This window comes from Carcharhinus amblyrhynchos, chromosome 7 (assembly GCF_965287045.1).
Source record: "Carcharhinus amblyrhynchos chromosome 7, sCarAmb.v2.hapA, whole genome shotgun sequence".
Taxonomy (NCBI): Eukaryota; Metazoa; Chordata; class Chondrichthyes; order Carcharhiniformes; family Carcharhinidae; genus Carcharhinus; species Carcharhinus amblyrhynchos.
In genome coordinates this window covers 55463209-55484141 of record NC_137330.1, presented here as the reverse complement: position 1 = coordinate 55484141, position 20933 = coordinate 55463209, and the positions used below count along the sequence as shown (strand labels likewise).

At 39.3% G+C, this 20933-nt stretch overlaps 1 protein-coding gene across 4 annotated transcripts in view; it reads right to left on the bottom strand.

Moving 5' to 3' along the window:
- Positions 1-1328: 1328 nt before the first annotated feature.
- ccm2 (CCM2 scaffold protein) overlaps positions 1329-20933 on the bottom strand; it is an 81383-nt gene continuing 61778 nt past the window's right edge. For all 4 annotated transcript variants that reach the window (XM_080192346.1, XM_080192347.1, XM_080192349.1 and 1 more), the window contains 5 exons: positions 19396-19531; positions 17220-17274; positions 13649-13778; positions 6549-6687; positions 1329-4706 (listed from right to left, as the gene is read on the bottom strand). In XM_080192346.1, the coding sequence (XP_080048472.1) occupies positions 4426-4706; positions 6549-6687; positions 13649-13778; positions 17220-17274; positions 19396-19531 (741 nt within the window). In that variant the 3' untranslated portion in view covers positions 1329-4425. The remainder of the gene's footprint in view (positions 4707-6548; positions 6688-13648; positions 13779-17219; positions 17275-19395; positions 19532-20933) is intronic.

Genomic DNA, 20933 nt, shown 5'->3' with positions numbered 1-20933 from the left:
AAGGCCTTCTTCATTCTCATTTCTCTCACACAGCACTTATGCACCTTTTCACTTTTGGTGCAGGCACACAGAACCTGTGTCTTCAGCTCCCAGCGGTCATGCACACAGGCCTAACCAACATTTAAAAAAAATCTGCTACACAGTCGCTCTTTCCCACCTAGCACTTCCATGGGAAGCCCGAGATTCATCAGGTCTTGGAGATGCCAATCACAGATGAAGACAAAGGTTAATTTCAGCTTAAATTGCACAAATTTTGCATCTTTTTTCATGGCACAACAGTTGGGAACCACTGATCAAGATACACAATTGTACCTCACTAAGGTTCCTTCAGCAACACCTTCCAAACCTTCACCACCTTGAACAAGGGAGGGGACATGGGAATATCACCATACGCAAGTTCCCCTTCAAAGTCACATATGATCCAGTATGCATCTATATTGCTGTCCTTCCACTGTTGCTGGGACGAAGCTCCCTGCCCAGCAGAACTGTGGGTATATATATGAGATGCAGGCTACAGTGGATAAAGTAGGTGGCTCATCACCACCTTATCAAAGGCAATTAGGAATGGGCAACACATGCTGGCTTAGCTAGCAATACCCATATCCATGAAGGAATAAATAGTTAATATTGCAAGCAACTGGAAGCTTAAAATCGCATGTTCAGATTGTATAGTGATCAGTAAATCATGCAGCCAAATCTATATTTTCTCTCCCAGTTTAAACGGCTGCATTGTAGTTAATGAACATTGTATTAAATTTGAAGTACTAGTAAATTACAATTTCAGCTGGAATGTATATTCAGGGCAGGCAATAGTGATGAAAAGGCATGTGACACTGCCAGTACTTGAAAGGGTAGTAGCTTTGGGGGAAGGTCTATAGAAGAATGGACCAGGAAGTCATGAAAGAAAACATTCCATTGGAACACTGAAAGAGAAACTGGTGTCGGCAGAAAATGATCTGTTCAACGAGACTGGTGAGGAAGATGTGAGAAAAGGGGAACCCCGTCGTGTTTCTAGGGAACAAAACGTAGCATTGTCAGAACAAGTATGACAGATACGGGAGAATGGAAGAGTCCTCAGACAGCATGGTGAATGGGAGAGTGTTCAAGTTAGCTGTGCAAATCAATATTTTAGAAAAAAAATCAGCCCCAATGCACATCAATTTGATCAATACATGGCAATTCCTCTGGACTGTTCCATCTATTAATACTTTAAAATCTTCTCAATTTTAAGATATCAGATCAACAATTATGAAAAAGGAGCCTGGTGTAAAAGAAAAATGTATTTAAAACCAATTTGATCAGCATTAGATGCAAAAACAAAAACATAGTAAAGATGCAAAGTCTTCTTTATTAAACAGACTGGACATAAATAGACCCCAAAATAAATATGCATTTGACCTAGTCTGGAATATTACAGCTCTGCTACTTATGCTGAAACAGTTATAGTCCCCATGATGAGGGAGTTCTATTTACCAGATTAATATTGTGGCAAACAGGGCCAGATTCTGTATTAAGCAAATAATGGATGTTGCAGGTAAATTTCAGGGAGTAAAATTCAAATTATTGTATGAAAACAAACTAATATGCCTCACTGACTATTAAACTTTCACATGTTCCAGTGTGAAGTGTACATCTGTCTCAAAATAGCCCATAGCAGGGCTAAGTTCAGTTTTGTGGAGGTTTTTAAAACAGGCATCAGGAAATATTCTCACTGTACTATTCTATAACTTGATCACAAACTATAATACTGTTAATTTTGGTTTTAGAGAAAATTCTTGACCTCATTCTTCCACTCTCACATTTCTAACCATCCTGAAATTACTGTTCTCTTTGAGAAGATGGCTCTATGCAGAATAGAGTTGGTGATTTAAAGATTTGTAATTAAGGCATCAACTTTCATCTTGTCCACTTCACTTTAAGTGATCTCAGTTGAATCAGGATACCAAAAGCAAATGATTCTCACCACCTTTGCTGGAAAAAGTAACTATGACAGTCAGCTATGATGTACCATAATTCATGAGCTTCACTGTGAAGACAAACCAGATTATGAAAACTTAAAATTATTCTGTACAAAGACAAAAGTTCAATTGACATGAGTGACTAGAGTAAACCAGTTTGCATGGTTAGACTGCATGCAAACCTGGGGTGAAATCTTAGCCTTAATTCAGCTTCATTTTGAACCCCTGGGTTGTGTCAGATTACTCAGCTGATAATTTGAGTGTAGGTGAAGTATTTGACCAATGGAACAAAAACAGCAGATTGCACGTCAGCAACACCCGAATTAGTTGGTCAGAAGCAGAGAAAGTGGTTTGAAGATGGCCACCCATTCTCCAGAATTCACAGTCTACAGCTTGAGGAAAAAGGATAAAGCTTTCTGAAACACGCACACAGGTCCTTTAGTGCTACAACAAACTTGAAATCGAATTGTTTTTGCAGGTATTCTATACACTGTAAATGAGCACATCTAAAACACAAGAAAGCGAAGTTGTAAATGGGTAAATTTCTGAGCAGGTTGGAGGAAATAAATATACAAGAATAACTTCAGTCAAATGGGGTGTAACAAAACAAACAGCCAAACGTACAATCTCAATGGCAATTGATGCAGAAAACAGACTTCAAAATATTCATATCCAGAGTGGGCAGCATGAGTCCCCACCCCACCCCCCTTGTACCTGAATAGTCCAAACATTTACATCTACTTTTACTTCCACTAATACAGTTCCCTAACTTCTTTTCAATATTTAATAGAAGGCAATCACTGCAATGACAAACACTCATCCACTTTCTTGAGTACATACAAATAATTCCTAGCATCCAAACTGGGAAACCCATCATGCCGTCTGCCAGTATAATGCCATTGGTTTTCAACTCATTCAAACTTGAAGTTATGACACAATAAATAGAAAATAGCATCAACTTTGAAAAGGAATATTGCAGTGGATTTAACTGGTATTGCTATAATATAATATTGCAGTTCAGTTTACAACTTGAACATAAAATCAAAGCACTTGAAGTATTGCTACCAAGTTGCTTCACATCAAAATAATAGATGGCTTATTGAAACAGCTGTGATGTACATGGACCCAAACCGGGTCTAAAGGCCATTATACTGGCAGTGCGAGCAGATTCCATTCTTTCAGGTTGATCGAGGTTTTCTTGTTTTCACATGCTCTGCATATTAATTTCACATATTCTACCCACTGCACATTGTCACATACACATACAATACAGTACATCTACTGGTAAATGTTGAGTGATATCAGTATGTATAGATTAAAAAAGGGTAGTTCAAATGCAGTCTATGTACAGCAAATAAAGGGACTACAGTTCAAATTTTGAAGTTACATTGCCAAAGTTTCATGAAGATTTTCTTCCCTTTAGTTTTCATTAAATGGCTAAGAGTCAAGACAGTATCCTACATGAAAAATTTGCAACTGAAGGGGCATGATTAAATAGTGCTTATTTTTAATTAGCATTTAAATGTAAAAATATTTGCATTGGGTGTGCAGAAATAGAAAGGAGTTTAAAAAGTATCAATTTACAGACACACCATTATGGTGCACCCTATTGTTCATGTCAATAAACATTAACCCTTTGTTTAAAATTCTACAAGTTAAACTGATAGATATTTTCCCATGTGGAAATCAAAGCAGATCATAGACATTGCAGGAATAATGGCAAACATTTGTAGGGATTTTTAAAGTCTTAGTAAAGTTGATAGAATGCAAGGTCTGCAGCAAGGTTCTGTCCGAAAAACTGTGAATTATTTGACTTGTCTCGAATCAAGATTTTAAAGTTATTTGCAGTAGTGATAATTCACTGCAATTATGTGCAAGCTCAAATTCTCTTAATTTGATATCAGCTCTTTTGCACCTCCCATGGAGGAAAATAGGAAATACATTGCCTATTTGGGTCACATTCAGGCAAATTTCAGCAGCTATGTTTTAACATGCAGCCATCAAGATTCACAGGTATTTTACGTGTGCAGTATCACTAGCTAGCACCAGATATCACCTCATGCTGCAACACCAAGCAGAAATGGGACATGCAAACTTCAGTTTCATGGAACTAAGGGCTGAAAATGAGAGATGTGCCCAGAAGTGAATTAAATCATCCCTGTCATCACAGCATTCTGCAATATGTAACCTTGTGCAGTTAAAAAGCAAAACCATGTGATATGAAAAGGAAGGTCTTTCCCACTGCTGGAACAATTAAGCCTAAGAGCTATTTGCTTTGTTACAAAAGGTCCGAATACAAATATGCAGTATTTCAACAATTAAAAATTATATGGCCTGGATTTCTTCATTGTGTAGAAATGTTTCAACAATCGATTTAAATATTCACATTGTAGTAAACTTCATTTAGGAACACATCTGTATAAGAAGAGTCTGAAGGCTATTAACATGATGTGCAAAGATTTCCATTTCAAGATGAATCGTGATCCATACTGCAGCCAAGGGCCTCAATATCATGGCTGATTTCAGAAATCACTCTGTCCCATTCATCACCTTCAGAAGGCACCGACTGATCATCTGAGCCTGCAGTTGCTCCATTGCCATTCGTAGTTGAATTGGATGCATTACTCAAAGTTCTTCTATATCGGCCAAAACTGTCTGTTATAATGCCCCTTCCATCCTTGACACCAATAGTTTCTAGGAAATTTTCAAAATGCAAGCTGTCTTTTTCTGGAATGAAAGGCCGGAGCCCTAGAATACAAAAAAGGCATGACTTAAACACAGAAGCAAAACTCAACGGAACTTTTGCATTCAAAAGTAGTTCACATCCCATTGCATTGTTCCAAAAGTTACTCAAGATACACAATCAGTCCAGATTTATTAAAATTTCAGTGCTGCTGACATGTGACATGTTAGACTTACATTACTTTGGCGGAATGTGTAGTAAAAAAATTTAACTAAATATTGCCAGATAAAAACGTGTCTAAGAAAGGGGAGCGGAAAGTGGAGTTGTAGTACTAGTGACCTCTAACAGTACAAGCAGAAACAACTAGCAGCATGACTGATGCTAAATCCAGAATAGGTTTCAGTTACTAGACAAGGGATCCATCTAATAAAAGGTGACTCTACAGACTAAATAAAGGAAAAGAATTGGAGGAAAAATACACAGGCAAAATAATGGAGTGAGTGGCATGCAGAGAATTAAGAGCCATAGAACCCTACAGTGCAGAAAGAGGGCCTTTGGCCCATCGAGTCTGCACCGAACACAATCCCACCCAGGCCCTACCCCTATATCCCTATGCATTATACCCACTAATCCCTCGACACCAAGGGGCAATTTCTTAGCATGGCCAAATCAACCTAGCCCGCACATGTTTGGACCGTGGGAGGAAAATGGAGTACCTGGAGGAAGCCCACACAGACGCGAGAAGAAAGTGTGAACTCCACATGGTGACCCGAGCTAAGGATTGAACCCAGGACCCTGGAGCTGTGATGCAGCAGTACTAACCACGTGCCACCCCTAACTAATTGAATATCCAATTAAGTATTGGATATTAAAAAAAGAGAAAAGGAAATTAAGCTTTTACAGTGTGTGCAATACTCCTTTGTCACAATTCAATAGTCCAAAAAAAGAATCACTACTAAGTCTTGCAAATGAACCAAAAGATACAGGTCATAATGATTATGACCACAACAAAGTAAGGTTTAAGATTTTTCAGTCAGAGGGAGAATGGATGACTAGTCAGAAAGAGGGAGGTAAGCAGGTGTTTAGGAAGGCATTAGAGTGCACCTCACTCAAGAGCCATTTTCCCATTATTGTTGCATTGTAAACCTATTAAAAGACATAGTGAAAACATATTTCCTTAAAAAAAATGTAGAATATGGACAATTTTGATAGTAAATAATACTGCACATGAAATTCAAATGTTTATTTCACAGTCAGTGGGAACAATATCCTTTGTTTCTGCGTGGTATGTTTTAATTTGCAATGCTGCAGGTTTGTAATAGATAATTTATTGTATTTGAGCATTTTTTTTTTAAACCAAGCTAAGCCAATAGAGTTAAACCAGAAACCTAAAGAGAAAATGCTAGAAAATCTCAGGTCTGGCAGTATCTGCAAGGACAGAAAAAAGCTGACAGTTCGAGTCCAGCTTATCCTTTGTCAAAGGATTTGAAATGTCAGCTCTTTTCATTCTTTGTAGATGCTGCCACACCTGCTGAGATTTTCTAGCATTTTCTCTGTTTGATTCCAGCATCTGCAATAATTTGTTTATTCAGAGTTAAATCAGAAATCAGCTATTTGCAAAAATCAGGAATCCACTTTCCCAAAATGCCGTGTCAAATGGCATTTCACGATCAAGATTGTTAGGTATTTGTGAGCAAGATTATCTAGGAAAATTGAGTAATGGTGGGTAACCATGTCCCAAGAGAATGGTGAAACATGCTCAAGTTGAACAGCCTAGTCCAGTTAGGCAATTTAGTACCAAATTATTTGTTTTTACTCAAAATTAAATCAAGAAAAAAAATCAATGCAAAAAAAATTGTTAAAACTAACTATTTTATTCCAAACCCAGAGCTGGTCCTATAACCTACCAAGTAAAAGAAATTTTCTGCCATCACCATATAACAGTCGAAGACTGATGCAAAATTCATGAATTGAGGCACCGTTTCGATATTCATGCAGAAGCATAGCAAACTTCTGGATTTCTTCAGATGTCAACTTTGTTCTCAGCTGCAAAATAGGATTCACAATTATATTGCATGCGAAAGATCAGAGATAGTGACCTCAAACGTGTAAATTCAGTCCCCACACAATACTGTTAGTGTAAAATTAACTTTACTTCAATATGTTCAACCAAATTTTCTTCAGAGAACTGGATCATCACAGCAACACAATAAATGTACACATCCATAAGCAAATAAAAAGATTTTAAATTTTTGAATCATTTAATTGTTTCAATTTCTAGGTGAGTTTTTAAAACGCTTTGAAATCAAAAGCAAGTGTCTAATTAAATGTTACAAAATACAAGTGCAATACTAAAAGACCTTTCAAGTTAATGAAAATCAGCACAATATATTGACCATTTGTGTTCTTACCAGATCATGAATTGGATCTTACTTGTGCTGCATTCACATTATAGCTATCAGTTTGAGACTAGTAGCTGCAGAATTGGATCCAGCCAGGTAGTATCCAGGTTATACTGCTCATCTAAAACTGCAAATCTCTTCAAATTTCTGTGCATACATAGTAGTATGCATATGTAGTCCTCCTCTGCCAGCTACTAGAATTTAAATATTGAGTGATAGCAAGAGCATATTCAAACTCCAAAACATTAAATTAACTACGTACTTTTTTTTTGAAAAAGTGCACTCAGATCAATGAAACATTAAGCACGTTTTAACCTGGATTTGACACCAAGTGGAAGTGCTCCATTTGATATCAAACCTACTAATGAAGCTACAGTATAAGCACTTCAACTATTTGAAGGAAAGTGCCCACTGGGTGCAAAAAAATCTCAGCTCTAAGAATTCCTCCTCAAACCTTGTGAGCTATTGCAAGTCAAACTGATAACATATCAATTGCAAAGAGTGCATGGCATTAGTTAAAAAGAACTTTTGCAATTTCCTAGGTTAAACTATTTCCAATCCATCTTCCACACTGCACATAATGTTGACACTGCCAAAATGAATGTAGTGCAGCTTGATCAGATTTTAAAAAGTTTGTAAAATGCAAATGTAAAATTTGAAATATTTAAGAGTCAATGAAGCACAGTAAATATTAAATTTGTTGTCTTCAAGATTCACTGAGATGTTAGAATATTCACAACACTCAAAGACTGCTCGTCTCATTTAAATGACTAATCAATAGATGCCACAATCAAATTTCAGAATTTCTGCTGTATGAACTTGAGCACACCAATTAACCATCATACCAGAGGGTGGAATTATAACTCACCCTTTAGATCCTGGGCAATGTTTGAAGTATGGCATTTAGGATTTATAGGAAACACCTATAGAAGCATAAGTATTGCACAAAATATGTAACAAACCTGCAGAATGTCTGACAAAAGTTCAAAATTGAAGTATTCATATGCCTTTAAAAGTGAAATTAAACTTCAGTTCTACTTATTCATTCAAGGGATGTAGGCATCATTCATTTACTGCCCATCAACAATTACGCGAGAAGGTGATGAACTACCCTAGAACCGCTACAGTTAATTTGGTGTAGGTACATCCAGTGCCCTTAGGGAGAATGTTCCAGGATTTTGATTCAGTGAAAGTGGAGGAACAGCAATATATTTCAAAGGCAGGATGTTGAGTACTTTTGGAGAGGAACTCCCAGGTGGTGTTCCCATGTGTCAGTTTCCATTGTACTTTAGTGATAGAAAGCACAAATGTTTATGGATAGGCTGCCAATCAAGCAGGCTGTTTGTGTTGGATAGCAACGAGCTTCCCAAGTGTTGTTGGAGCTGCAGGTAAGTGGAAAGTATTCTATTACGCTTTTGATTTGTGTCTTGTAGAAAATGGACAGGCTTTGGAGAGCCAGGTGGTGATTTACTCACAGCAGTCCTCATCTTTGACCTATCCTAGTAGCTACTATACAGCTAATTTAGTTCCTGGTCAAGGGTAGCCCCCAAGATATTGCTAGAAGGGGATTCAGCAATGGTAATGCCATTGAATGTCATGGCATGATGGTTAGATCCTCTCTTACTGGAAATGGTTATTGGCTGGCATTTGCCTGTCCGAATGTTACTTACCACTTGTCAGTGCAAGCCTGGATATTGTTCATGCCTTGCTGAATCCAAGCCAAAAGCAGCCCATTTGATTGCTACCCTTTCCACAAACATTCAATCCTTCCACCACAAAAGAAGGTGGCAGCCATGTGTAGCACTGCAGGAACCCAAGGTTCCTAAAACACCTTTCAAACCCATAACCACCATCATCCAGGTCATGAACAGCAAATATCTGGGAACACCACCACCAATGGAGGTTCCCTCCAAGTCATTCACTATCCTGACTTGGAAATAATCATAGAATTCCTATAGTACAGGAGGCCATTTGGCTCCATGAGTCTGCAGCAACCACAATCCCACCTGGACCCTATTCCCGTAACCCTCATTTAACCCGCTAGTCCTCCTGACATTAGGAGGATTTAGCATGGCCGATCAACCTAACCTGCACATCTTTGGATTGCGGAACCACTTGGAAGAAACCCACTCAAGACAAAGGGAGAATGTGCAAACTCCACACAGTGCCCAGAGGCTGGAATTGAACCCAGGTCCCTGCACTGAGGCAGCAGTGCTAACCACTGCACCATCGTGTCATTCCCGCACTATCATTGGGTCAAAAATCCAGGAATTTCGTTCCTAACAGCAGTGTGGATATACCTACATCTCAAGGACTGCCACAGTTCAAAAAAGCAGCTCACCACCACATTCTGAAGGACAACTAGGGGTGGCAATAAATGCTGGCTAAGCCAACAATAACCACATCCCCTAAATTAATAGAAATAGTACTTTGTTGTAGCTTCACCAGATTGACTCCTCATTTTTAGGTATGCCTGGTGCTGCTCCTGTCAGATTGCATTTCCCACTGAACAAGGACTGATCTCCTGTCTTGGAAGTAACAGTGGAGTGGGGGATCTATAATTTTGTTGGTACTGATGGCCCACAGCACCTCAAAAGTTGCCCAGTCTTGAGTTGCGAGATCAGTTCAAGATCTATCCCATTTTACACAGTGGTAGTCCCACACAACACAATCTGGGATATCCTCAATGCTAACACACATCTTTCTAACAGTTGGAGTGACCTCTGCACAGTCCTTTTGGCAACGGTCATAGACAGATACATCTGTGGCAGGTAGGATGAAATGAAGTCTGGCAACTGTATCTTTTAGGATTCAGTTAGCACAGTCCGTAGCGATGCTACTCTTGGTGATGGACATTGAAGCTCCCCAGAGTACATGTTAAGGCCTCCCAAGACAACCCCCCACATCATCACCTCTGTTGGGAAACTGACAGCAATGTCTGGGACATTATCTCTAAGGTTTGATTCTCTAAGTATGACTGTTGTTGGATCCATCTGGGTCAGCTATCCCTGTTAGTAAGGGGAACGTGAGGATTGCCAGTTGTCATTTTTGATGCTTAGATCGATGCAGGATGGTCCACCCGTTTTCTTTCCTTATATACAGGAGGCCATTTACAACAAATAACATTACAGCACAGAAAAAGGCCCTTCAGCCCTCCAAGCTTGCACCGACTATGCTACTCAACTTAACTAAAACCCTACCCTTTGGGGGCAATTCCCTCTATTCCCATTCTATTCATTTATTTGTCAAGACACCTCAAGTCACTCCTGTTGCTGCTTCCACTACCTCCCCCGGCAATGAGTTCCAGGCACCCATTACTCTTAAAAATCTGCCTTGTACGTCTCCTTTAAACCTTGTCCCTTGCACCTTAAACTTATGCCAAGTAATTAACTCTTCCACCTTGGAATAAAGCTTCTGATTATCCACTCTGTCCATGCCTCAATCTTTTGTACTTCGATCAGGTCACCCCTCAACCTCCGTTGCACCAGTGAGAACAAACCAAATCTCTCCACCCTCTGCTCATAACTAATGCCCTCCATGCCAAGCAACATCCTGGTAAATCTTCTGTATCCTTTCCAAAGCCTCCACATCCTTCTGGTATGTGTCAGCCAGAATTGAACTCTATATTCCAAGTGTGGCCTAAGGTTCTATAAAACTGCAACATGACTTGCCAATTTTTAAAAACTCAATACCTTGGCTGATGAAGGTAAGCATATCATGCACCTTTGACCACCTTCTCCACCTGCACTGCCACTTTGTGACCCGTGTACCTGTACACCCAGATCCCTTAGCCTATCAATACTCTTAAGGGTTCTACCATTTACTGTAGTTTTCCTATTTGTATTAGGCTTTACAAAATGCATTACCTCACATTTATTCAGATTAAACTCCATTTACCATCTCTCCGCCCAAGTCTTCAACTAATCTGTATCCTTTGATGGTCCTTATCGCTATCCACAAATCCACCAACCTTCATTGTCCACAAACTTACTAATCAATCCAGTTACATTTTCCTCCAGATCATTTATATATTACAAAACAGAAAAGGCCCCAACACTGATCCCAGAGGAACACCACTTGTCACAGCCCTCCATTCAGAAACACACCCTTCCACTGCTACCCTTTGTCTTCTTTGACCATGCCAGTTTTGTATCCACCTTGCCAGCTTACCTCTGATCCCATGCTACTTCACCTTCTGCACCAGTCTGCAATGAGGGACCTCGTCAAAGGCCTCAGTGAAGTCCATGTAGACAACATCCATTGCCCTACCCTCAATCATCATTTCCTTGAAAAACTCAATCAAGTTCGAGAGACACGACTTCCCCTTCACAAAACCATGTTGCCTCTCACTAATACGTCCACTTATTTCCAAGTATGAATAAAACCCATCTCAAAGAATATTCTCCAATAATTTCCCTACCACTGATGTAAGGCTCACCAGCTTGTAATTACCTGAATTATTCTTGCTACCCTTCTTAAAGAAACATTGGCTATTCTCCAATTGTCTGCATCCTCCCCTGTAGCCAGTGAGGATATAAAGATTTCTTTCAAGGCCCCAGCAATTTCCTCCCTTGCCTCAGTATTCTGAAGTATATTCCACCAGGCACTGGGACCTTGTCTACCTTAATGTTTCTCAAGAACCCCAATACCACCTCATTTTTGATCTCAACATGAAAACTATCATCCACAAGTCCTTCTCTTTAGTGAATACTGAAACACGCTCATTTAATACCCTGCCTATTTCCTCTGGCTCCATGCATAGATTCCCTCCATAGTCTGAGTGGGCCAACCCTCTCACTGGCTACCCTCTTGCTATGTAAAAAAGCCTTGGGATTTTTCTTAATCCTACTGGCTAATGCTTTTTCATGACCCCTTTTAGCCCTTCTTACTCCTTGTTCAAGTTTCTTACTACTTTCTTTGTATTCCACACTTGCTTCGTGTTCCCAGCCTCCCAGCTTTGACAAATGCTTCCTTTTTCTCTTTGACTAGGCTCTCAGTATGTTATCCAAAGGTTCCCAAAACTTGCCATATTCAACCTTCAACCTCACAGGAATGTGCCAGAACTGAAATCCCATCAACTTACACTTGAAAGCTTCCCACATCAGATGTTGATTTGCCCTCAAACATCTGCCCTCATCTACATTCTTCATTTCCTGCTTAATATTATTGCAATTAGCCTTCCCCCAAGTACCTTAACTTGAGGACTATACCTATCTTTATCCATCAGTACCTTAAAGCTTACTGATTTGTGGTTACTATTCCCAAACTGCTTCCCTACTGAAACATCGATCATTTGGCTGTGCTCATTCCCAATACCAGGTCCAGTATGGCCCCTTCCTTAACTGGATTATCTACATACTGTTTCAGGAAGCCCTCCTGGGTGTTCCTTACAAACTCTGCTCCATCCACACCCCTAGCACTAAGTGAGTCCCAGTCAAGGAAAATTAAAATCTCCCACCACAGCAATCCTGTTACTTTTACATTTTGCCAAAATCTGCCTACATATCTGTGCCTCAATCTCCTGCTGGCAGTTAGGCAGCCCATAGTAAACCCCCAACATTGCGACAGCACCTTTCCCATTCCTGAGCTCTACCCACATTGCCTCCCTATGAGCCCTCAGAAGTGTCCTCCCCGAGTATAGCTGTGATATTCTGAACCAGCAGTGCAATGCCCCCCATCCCCTTTATGTCCCTCTTTATCCCGCCTGAAACATTTGTATCCTGGAAATGTTAAGCTGCCAATCCTGTCCTTCCCTTAACCAAGTCTCTGCAATGGCAACAACATTGTAGTGCCTGGTGCTAATTCAAGCTCTAAGTTCATCTGCCTCACTTGTTACACTTCCTGCATTGAAACCAGCGCACTTCAGTCCACCACACCCTCTGATTAGCAATCCCACCCTGCTTGCTGTTTGAGTCTTACTGGCCCTACTCTCTGGTTCCCCTTTAGCTAATTCACTTTTGCTTTGGTTCCCACTCCTCTGCCACACTAGTTTAAATCCTTCCACGTGACACTAGCGATCTCCCAGCCAGAATATTTGTGCCTTTCCAGTTTAGATGCAACCGTCCTCCTGGTACAGGTCCCATCTGCCCCAGAAGAGACCACAATGCCAGATATCTGAAACCCTCCCTCCTACACCAACTGTTTAGAGTCAATAGACCTTTAATTGCAGATTTTTATTGAATTGGATTTCCATTTTGTGATGGGATTCAAACGTACCCCTGAATTACTAACTCAGTGTCAATATCAGTACGTCACCACTTCCCCAGGTGCCAAACCATGTAGAAAACTCCACGTACAAGTAATCAAAATTTCCATGTATTCAGAAAAATGATAAGCAAATCTAACCTATAAAAAAATTGGCCCTTTTAAGTAAAGGAATTGCACATCTTCATGTTTCCAGGATGCTATGTACATTCGCGCAAGTGAACATATCATAATTTTTATCCATTGAACACATTACAGAATGGGGCCAGGAGTCTTTCAGCAAGGTCTGTTCACTTTAATGGCAGGAACAAGTACTGTTGATAGCATAAATATTTTCATTTGATCACTATAAAGCAGAAACTAAATTAATAAATGTGGATTTAATACCATGTACAACTTACTGTCATCATATAATCCTGAAGCAGTTCAGCTGCAGAAGTACTGAGTTCACTGTCACTAACATTTTTGATTTGAGGTGATGGTAGAGTTGAAGATGGTGAATTTCTCCCTGTATCGGAACCCTGAAAGGACCTGGGCAAACCAAGAAAAGCTTGAAAATTTGATTGAGACTCCCAATGCCCAAAGAGACTTAAAATCAAAACCTTAAACCTCTAAACAAACATTGTTTTAAACTACGAAATCAAAATTAGACATTTAAACTTTGGTCAGCATCTATCTCCATTGGTCCAAGATTACATTAGATAAACAGCACAGAAACAAGCCATTTGTTTCTGTGGCTTGTTTGTGGTGGTCTTTATGCACCACATTAAATTTACCAATGCAATCATCTTTGCCCTCCTCCCTCATTTATCTAGCTTGCCCTTAAAAGTATCTATACGATTTGCTTAAACCCCTCCATGGTAGCAAGTTCCACTTCCTCACCATTCTTTGGGTAGGGCTCCTTCTGTGCATTTAAATCCCATCATTAAAATGGCAACCAGAATTACACAAGTATGCAAATATGATGCAACCAACGTTTGATACAGGTTTAGCATAACCTCCCTGTATTTTTCAGCTAGCACCTCCAATGCTGTAATTAACAATAGGCATCAATAACTACCTCTGCCAGAGACTCTCCACTTTGAACAGTTTGTCCCCTCTCCCTTTTCTCTCCCTAAATCTGCTCACTCTCTCCAACTCCTACTCTCCTAATGTCTTTTCTCTTTAAGTTGGAAAGAATTAGGTCAAAGCAAGTTATTCATTCTTACTGTTTCTTTTGCCACCTACTACAAGCATAGTTTGGTAGCTATACTGTTCAGAAGTGACAACTTAGTATTATTGAATCACTTCAGTTACAGGCACCAAAATTCTCCCAGCCAGACTAAGTTCTGTGCCTTTGCTATCATTACTGCTTCCAGCAAGTTACATTCAACAAGCAAAATGGGGGTGGGTGGATACAGGATATATGTCCAGAAATCATGTTGCCTGGTAATTTACTAGTTCTTACTTCCCATGGCCGCAATGGTTTCCAAAAGTAGTGGAAGGTAGGGCATAGCTATGCACAGGTACTAGAAACACAAGTTCAGTTATGTGGCGAGACAAAAACCGTAGGATATTCCCCATTGAACAGAGAAGGTTAAGGGGAGATTTGATTTCCTCCACTGGAGGCTAAACTGTTGTGGCAGAAGGGTCAGAATAGATTTGAGGATAGGAAAAAACACAGGAGGAGATACGGTTTTCTTAAAAACTTATACAGAAGTTATAAGAGGTAAAACTGTAGATAGTGGAAATCTGAAATAGAAACAGAGCTGAAGAATCATACAGACTCAAAATATTAACTTTCTCCAAAAGATGATGCCTGATCTTTATACTGACCCAGGTTGTAATGACCTGGAAATGTACTACCTCAAAAGAGAGAGTGGAAGCAGATTCAATAATAGCTTGAGAATTGACTAAATACTTACAGAAAAATTTGTAGGGTTGAGAGAGAAAAGAAATGCATAACAACGAATACAAGATGGTGAATTTAGCATAAAAGAACAAAAGGAGATTCTGCTTTTTGTTTCCAATACTTGTAGTGGTTTGTGTAAAATTGTTAGATTGGACTTTTTGAAAGGTCTCTATTAAAAGTTAGTCAACACCTTAGGCCAAAATGTAAATAATAGACTCAAATGACAGAACCTGTTCTGTGCCTGTCCTGCATTTGAGAGAGAGTGGCCCGAGTACATTTGCAGTAAAATCTGTATCTAAAATTTTGCCAAAAGTGATTGAACTGGAGGGGTGCAAGAGGGAGACACTGACATGAGAGGGGAGGAGCGTCTGATAGTTTGTTTCAGATCTCAGTTACACTTCAGAGAGCTGCAGGATTAGAATAGGGTCAGTATGACCATAAATATACAAGACAGAGAAGGAGGAACTGCAGAAATTGACCTTATCCAACAGGCATAATAGTTGCTACCAGTGAAGAGACAGATAAAGACTGTCAGAAGTTCAGGCAATGCTGACTAGCACCAGGGAGCTATACAAAAAGGTAGCAAAAAAAAAAAAATCACTCTGGCACCTGTCACAAATTCAATAACTTGAGTGAAAAGGTAACATCCTTCATAAGCAGGATCAAGTGTCCCACGTGCTGCTTACCCGATGGTAGGGTGAGGGACATCTCAAGCTGCTTGGTAGAATATTAGAACGCGAGGAGGAAGACCCAGTCATTGTGGTCCAAAAATTGAGAATGTAGAAAAGATAGCCAAGGAGGTCCTATCTGCAGTACATGCATTATATTAAAGAACAGCATCTTAAGGATAACTGGTGGATTACTACCAGAGCAGCATATAATTGGGATAGGGTAAAGCACAAAGTCATGTGGAAAACAGAGCTCATTTCACAGGGCATGGGTCCATAGGAATAGGAGAGGGGAGGGGCAGACCATGCAAAGATCCATTGGCCTCGGCAGGATTTTTACAATTTTGGGACAGGTATGACCACAAAATCCCGTCCAAAGACTAAGTCAGTCGGGGGGGGGGGGGGGGGGGGGGGGTGTGTGTGTGTGTGTGTGTGTGTGTGTGTGTGTGTGTGTGTGTGTGTGGATTAGTTCTAAAACAGGCAAAAAAGATAAAAATGTCTAGTATTGCAATGATTAAAAAAAGGATATAAATGAAAAGGGAAGCAGGGAATGGATACACTTAACCAGAAAGTGATTTAAGATTATATGGGAATTGTTTATAATCTTGGCAGTAGCTGTGGTGTAGTAGAATGCATAGAGATTAGATAAGCATGTAGCAAAGATAAAATGGTTTTAATGGAGGATATCAATTTTCAAATAGATTGGGATCAGCAGGCTAGCTCAGGTTAATTTCTTATGGTCATAACTTCCTACTTGTGCTGCAATTCTAGCTGGACAACTAACTGCTCTGAAAACTGAATTCAAACATCTGCTGCTTGGAGCTGCAAGAAAAGAATCCTTAAAAAGGTCACAGCACATACATTGGAGAGGTCAGGGAGGCTACGTCATTTTAAAAACAGTACAGCCCCATCAGAAAACAGGTATGTTTAGAGCCCAGTGTAATAGACAGGTCAGGGAGAAGATAATGGAATCTGATTTTGGCTGGTTGCAGGATTGTTTGAGTGTGGTTTTTTTGTGGGGGGGGGCAAATTGCAACACTCCCAACATCACATATGCAACACAGACTAGCAAATGAACCGTGCATGAATCATTTATATAGCCTTAACTATATAAGTGTTGCAGGTTTAAAGGAAAAAAGGGCAATATACTTCAACTGAGTGGGTAACTTAAAATTACCTTGCTTGTTTTCCCAGAAAAAGCACACAAATCCTTCATAATAAAAGATGGCTACACTTCTGTTTGAACAGAATGAATCATTTTAAATCTAAAAACTTGTAGGAAAAAGAATGACTTGAAGTTTGAATACTCTAATCAAGCCAAGTAATCTATTAATCTGTATAATGGTAGCACTTTTAATATAGAAAGTTAGCTCCCACAATAATGGTCAAAGAGAGTTACATTAAGATACTTACAAGTTACTAATTTCTGCATCATACGGCTCTTTAACATCTGCTTTACTGGAATCATCTGTTTTCAAAAGTATTAAACAGTGCACATCAAATACAAAGTACATTTTTCACCCTAAAGTTTGAAATCAAAGCTGTGTCTTTCACCAGGTGGAGAAAAGACATCATTTAGTATTGTACTTAGGCAGAAAAGCAAGACTGAACGATCAGTTTAAACTGGTGAAACAAAAAGATGAAAAATATCAAAGATCAGTATTATACAATAAATGCCTGGCATGATTATGCTGAATAGGGCAGAAGTCAGAAGGAAGCTATAATATTTCTTAAAATGTTTTAGAATCTCATATCACTGTTGCAATCAGTATTTGACTGAGTTGCACTGCATGTCCACCACTTCTATCTCACGGTAAATCACCACAACAGAAGTGGCAGTATACTTGTTCCTGTAGGTATGGTGCTGAAGTGGCGAGCTGAGGGTCAAGTGCCCCATTTTTTTCCCCCACCTTCGACTTCTTGTTCCAGGTTTGATTGTTGGTTCATGTTGGATTAATTACCAAGAGGGTGGATTTGGCCTTAATGTTATAGGCTGAAAAATGGTAGAAGCGGGATAGAAGAGGAGGATTAAAATCAAAAAGGTACAGTCCAACCTACCACTCAATTGCTCTCCAGGTTTACTGTATTTGGGAAACAAGATTTTAGTTTGGAGAAATTGGAATTTCTTCACTGGAAAGTTAAAAGATGACTTTCCATCCGTTAATTTGGAGTTATTTTGACAAGGTAGAGAGAAACTGACCACTGGTTAGTGAACAAAGGAGGCAAGGATTTATTTTTTGTTAAAATATAGACACTTCCACAATTGGCTACATTTAAAAAGGGGAGATATTTAATCACTGCAAACCTATTAATTCCATTTCTGGCACTGTTTTTGTTAAGGATTTCCAAGTTCTAACAAGTTGCTGGGTCTTGGTAAACTATGGTTTCCACAGTTGTGAGGAGCCTGCATCACCTCACCCAAAAGAGGAATTGTATCAGGTTTGATATTATATGGTAGTCAACAGTGACCAACTAACTCATAGGATAAAGATTGAACAAGTGCCTCTATGTGGAGGATTTATTCATTTATCCAAGAGGCAGTTACCAAACAGTTCAGTCTGTTTACACAAATCAGAAGAAAAACTGGGTGATCCAATCAAATCTCAAAACAATGATGGGGAAATCAAAAACAAATACTCTTGAAAAGGGTTACATTTCCTCCTGATTTTTTTGGCTCATTTTTCAATGGCAGGGATCATACTTTGAAAATGAGCACATTACAGCAGGGGATAATACAAAACCCATCGAATCTCATTCCTTCAGAATTTAATCATTGTTGGGATTTAATAAAAAACTTTTGTCTATTGATTCAATTTCATGTACCAGATTTGACATTTAATTATTCTAACTTGCACTTAACACCACTAAGATTGATAACGACAAGGTTGTTTCCCCTGTTCAGAGGTCCCAGATCACTTGAGTGCTTTACTGAAATGGCTTTCTAATCACAGCAAGTGCCAATCCAAAAAATCCAATACAAAATGTTTGTGTGCACATGCAAAATAGCTGGTGCTACTCATTTGTCATGAACCACAAAATGCAGTCCATTTATCCAACTTAATTACACAATGTGCCCTAAAAGTAACCAGGCCAAATATACAAAGTACTATAGAGATATTTTCAATATGGTCTCCTTTTGCACGAATCTAAACAGTTCAACATTTAGATCCAGCTCCCCAGCTACAGTCATAGCTAGGATGTAGAGAAAGATCAATGTTCAAAAATCTGATGGCAGCAGGGAAGAAGCTGTTCTTGAGTAGGTCAGTACATGACCTCAGACTTTTGTATCTTTTTCCCCCAACGGAAGAGGAAGAGAGTTATGTCCAGGGTACATGGGATCCTTGATTATGCTGTTTTTCCAAGGCAACGAGAAGTGCACCCAGCCACTAAAATTGGAACATGGTATTGCATGTATGTAATTGGATCAAGAGTAGGTATTTGAAACAGTTATAATTTGATGCTCACTAGACTTATATTTTGGACATTACAAAAAAAACTAAATGGGCAAATTCAGCTAGAGCAAAAAGCTCATACCAACATGTAGAATTAAATTCAGATCTGAATTAAATCATTTAGTATTAACACCTACCACTGTATATGGACATGTGCTTAGTTGGGGTAGAAGCACCATCAAATATTGCCCTATCCAAAAAGTCTATTGTGGACTCTGTGTAAACAACTTGGAAGACTTGGCTGAGGAGGGAACAGAGTTCTTCTGCAGCTGCCTAGAGGAAAGAACATAAAATTGATGGGTATATTCTCAAGTAATTAAAATAAAATGTAATAATGATCAAGGAAACAATACATCTTGTAGCACAATGCAGCCTCTCCCTTAATACAACATTATGTTTGGAACAACTTTCCATTCTATATTTAGATTTAACATTTACATTTTTAAGCACCCAAAAAGCTAGGATGGCAACAGGGATAACACATGAGTCTAAGACTGAATGCTAGATTTCTTGGATAATAAAAAAGGCGTTCAAGAGATTTGGGCATAGCACACAAAAATGCAGCTGACGAAGATCAGCCATGACTTTGAATTGTAGAAACAGGTTTGAAGAGCTGATTTGGCCCATCACTGCTCCTTATGTTTTTTGGCCATTTATACTTCCATTGATTAAACATTTGAACTTTGTAAAATGTATCTGAAATTTTAGTATTTAAGTGTGTGCGTGGCAATGCGGTAGCTGTCAAAGGGAACCCTAACACAAGCATCAGCATTGAATATACGTCATACAGTGGTGCTTCGAAGGAGAATAAATCTCTTCTACAATGCAATGGCTTCAAGAGGGCTTATTCTAACACTAGAAACTGGATTGAGCCTGCCAAAATTAATTTCAATATCAGACCCTATAGCCAAAGATGGTCTTGCATACAATTGCTGGGATATGAGCCCATATCCACAGATGAAGGGCCAATACCCACCATACACAAATGTTTTAAACCAACCAATTTTTACCCAACTTCCATTTATGGGAGAAATTCTGTACAGTAAAACACATAACCACAGTTCTTTCAAGTTTAGTAACAAACAACGCCCATGGCCTTGGTTTGTACACATTCATTAACTTCACTAACTAATAAACTCCTAATTGTTGACAAACTTCCAAAAATTGCCACAAGTTGATCCATCCTCACTACGTTTGTAGCACATTTTAGATTTCTTCCCCCCAAATCAAAACAAAGTCTTCCTCCCCATCCCCCCAATCCGTCTCCCAAATCAAGCTGTGTTACACATCCAGAGTATGTAAAAGATGAAGAATTTCCCTTCATTCCACATGCCACAGAGCTTGCCAGCCTATTAAAAGTTGCAAAATCAGAGTGGATGGGAGACTTAAATATCAACCGACAGGAATACAGATGTTAACCAATGCAGATGCCAAATCCAAATCAAAAATGTTTAAATATAACATAACATTACGCCACGCAGTGGCATTGTAGAAGGGAGAATTTAACAACCAGATTATAGATAAGACAAATAAAATATGTTAAAAGCACTTTGTCAAGATGCCAGAAGGGATAGGTTGCACCTCACATGGACTGGGGACAAAATGTCCTTCTGGGGGAGCTGTGTGGTAAAGACCTATACAATTTTTAATCTGGTGCTGCTGGGCTCCCATTCTG